This window comes from Rhinopithecus bieti, unplaced genomic scaffold, assembly GCF_001698545.2.
Source record: "Rhinopithecus bieti isolate Rb0 unplaced genomic scaffold, ASM169854v2 scaffold_36887, whole genome shotgun sequence".
NCBI classification, from domain to species: Eukaryota; Metazoa; Chordata; class Mammalia; order Primates; family Cercopithecidae; genus Rhinopithecus; species Rhinopithecus bieti.
In genome coordinates, this window is record NW_016815273.1 from 1 (window position 1) to 2,082 (window position 2,082).

The following is a 2,082-nucleotide window of genomic DNA, read 5'->3' on the forward strand; positions in this document are numbered from 1 at the left end:
GGCTCTGCCTGCAGTGCTGCCTGAAGGGCATCAGGTGGTAGTTCATGGCGTCCAGCAGCAGCTTCTGGCAGACCGGGTCGGTTCGCATGAAATCCACTGACTGGACCCGCTCTACCAGCTCCGGGGCCGGGATCAGCGCGAAGCGGAGGCGCTTCATGAGGTCAGGCGCGTACTGCATGCGGGTCTCGCGGTCGTGCTCCAGCCACAGCACGGACATCTGGAAGAGCGCCAGCTCCGACTCCACGGGGGGCGGCAGCGAGTCCAGCAGGGCGCGCATCTCCTCGAAGTTAAGCAGCAGCACATCCTCCACCAGGTACTTGTTGGCCAGCTTCTTGGTCTCCTCCAGGCCGTGCAGCGCGGCGATCTTGCACACCTGCTTGTAGTTCTGCACCGAGATCTGGTCGTTGAGGAACTGCACGCAGAGCTTGGTGACCTGGGGGATGTGCAGGATCTTGCTGACCGACAGCACCTCCTCCACCGTGTCCAGGGACAGGGTCACATTGGCCGTGTAGAGGTACTCGAGCACCAAGCGCAGCCCGATGGACGAGCAGCCCTGCAGCACCAGGTTGTTGATGGCCCGGGGACTGGTCAGCAGCTTGTCGTCGGGGGAGGAAGAAGGAGTCCCGGGCTCCTCCTGCGGCGGCGGCTGCTGCTGCTGTGACGGTTGCTGCTGCTGCGGCGGCTGCTGCTGGTCCTTGGGGGCCCCCAGGCCGTCCTGGCCGCCGACCCCTCCCCCGAGAGGGGGGTGGCTGGAGAAGAGCGATCGGAAGTACTGCGAGCAGGAGGCCAGCACGGCCTTGTGGCAGTGGAACTGCTGGCCCTGGGCCGTCAGGGTCACGTCGCAAAACAGCTGCTTCCTCCACAGCAGGTTGAGGCCGTGCAGCAGGTTGTCGCTGTGGCTGGGGTCGAAGGTGGAGGTCCTGTCCCCGGATCTGGACATGGCGAGCTGACTCGGTGCACCTGGCTTTAAACCCTCCTCCAACCTGGCAGACAGGGGTGGGGGATGGGAGGGAGGGGAGCGCGAAGAACAAGAAACAAGGCTCAGCTTGGCTCCCTCCTGGCGCGCTCCGGACCCCGACCCTAGGAGGAAAGTCCGAAGACGCTGGATCCGTGAGCGCCACCAGAAGGGCCCTGTCTGGGGTCCCGGCGCCGGTTCTGCTCCCTGCGACTCCTCTCGCCACCTCCCACACACTTCGTACCTCACTTTCCTAAAACCACCTCAGCTGTTGGCAGCAACAGCAGTGGCAGCAGCGACGGCAAAGTGGCGGCTGAGGCCGAGGCACCTCGTGGGCTCGTGTCCATGCCGGGCCGGAAGAAGGGAAAGGCCGGGGAGTGGGGAGCCCGGGGTGCCCTGAAAGCGCAGAGGCGACCGACGGCGAAGGTTTCAGGTCAACTTATGCCCGAAGCTTTGCTCTTCGCAGTTGGTCCAGTTTGGGGGAGGGGGTAGGAACAGGGGCCCGACAAGCGCGCGGGGTGGGCGAATCTTAGCTCTCCAAAAGCTGGGACCCCCTTCGATTATCCATGCTGCCCCGAGAAACTCCTAGGCTAGTAGTCTGAGGGAGGAGATAAAGCCCTTTCTTCTCCCGGGAAAGTGCAGCGGAGCGCGGTGAGGACCGGCTCAGTGGACTCGGCAGAGGCGGGAGCTGTCCTTATCAATTCGAGCTCATTTCCTTCAACCTGGCCCTGCCCGCTTCCCTGCTTCGCAAACTGTTGTTGGCTTCCCCGTCACCACTCAGTTTGGCTAATTTTCCAGAGACGCCTTTAAACCTGGCAGGAGAATCCTTCCACCACCCCCACCCCGACCCGGTGGCCCCTTTCCCCGTCTCGCTCATTTCAAAGCGCGGAAGTTCGGGCATCTATCTCCCCTTCCAGCGCGGGGCGGCACCGAGGACCCAAGGGGAGGAAGTGGGGCTGCGAGGACGCGTTTGGAGCGGGAGCCGGGAGGCCAGGAGGCCGGGAGGGATTCGTGTGCACGGTTTTCCCTCCCGGGCACCAGGCGCAGTCGCTTTAACTCCAGTAACTATGAGAAGTTCAAGTTAGAAGGCAGGTGTTGGGGGGAGGGGTGGGGGCTGTGGAAAGAGC

General features: G+C 63.7%; 1 protein-coding gene across 1 annotated transcript; it reads right to left on the reverse strand.

The window, feature by feature from the left end:
- Positions 1 to 4: 4 nt before the first annotated feature.
- On the reverse strand, positions 5 to 2,038 carry LOC108515896 (kelch-like protein 14; the record flags this gene model as incomplete). Its single annotated transcript, XM_017853080.1, has 2 exons — positions 1,200 to 2,038; positions 5 to 983 (listed from the first exon to the last, which is right to left on the reverse strand). A coding segment is annotated over exon 2 (936 nt), but the record flags the coding sequence as incomplete, so codon positions are not given.
- Between the last annotated feature and the right edge of the window lie 44 nt (positions 2,039 to 2,082).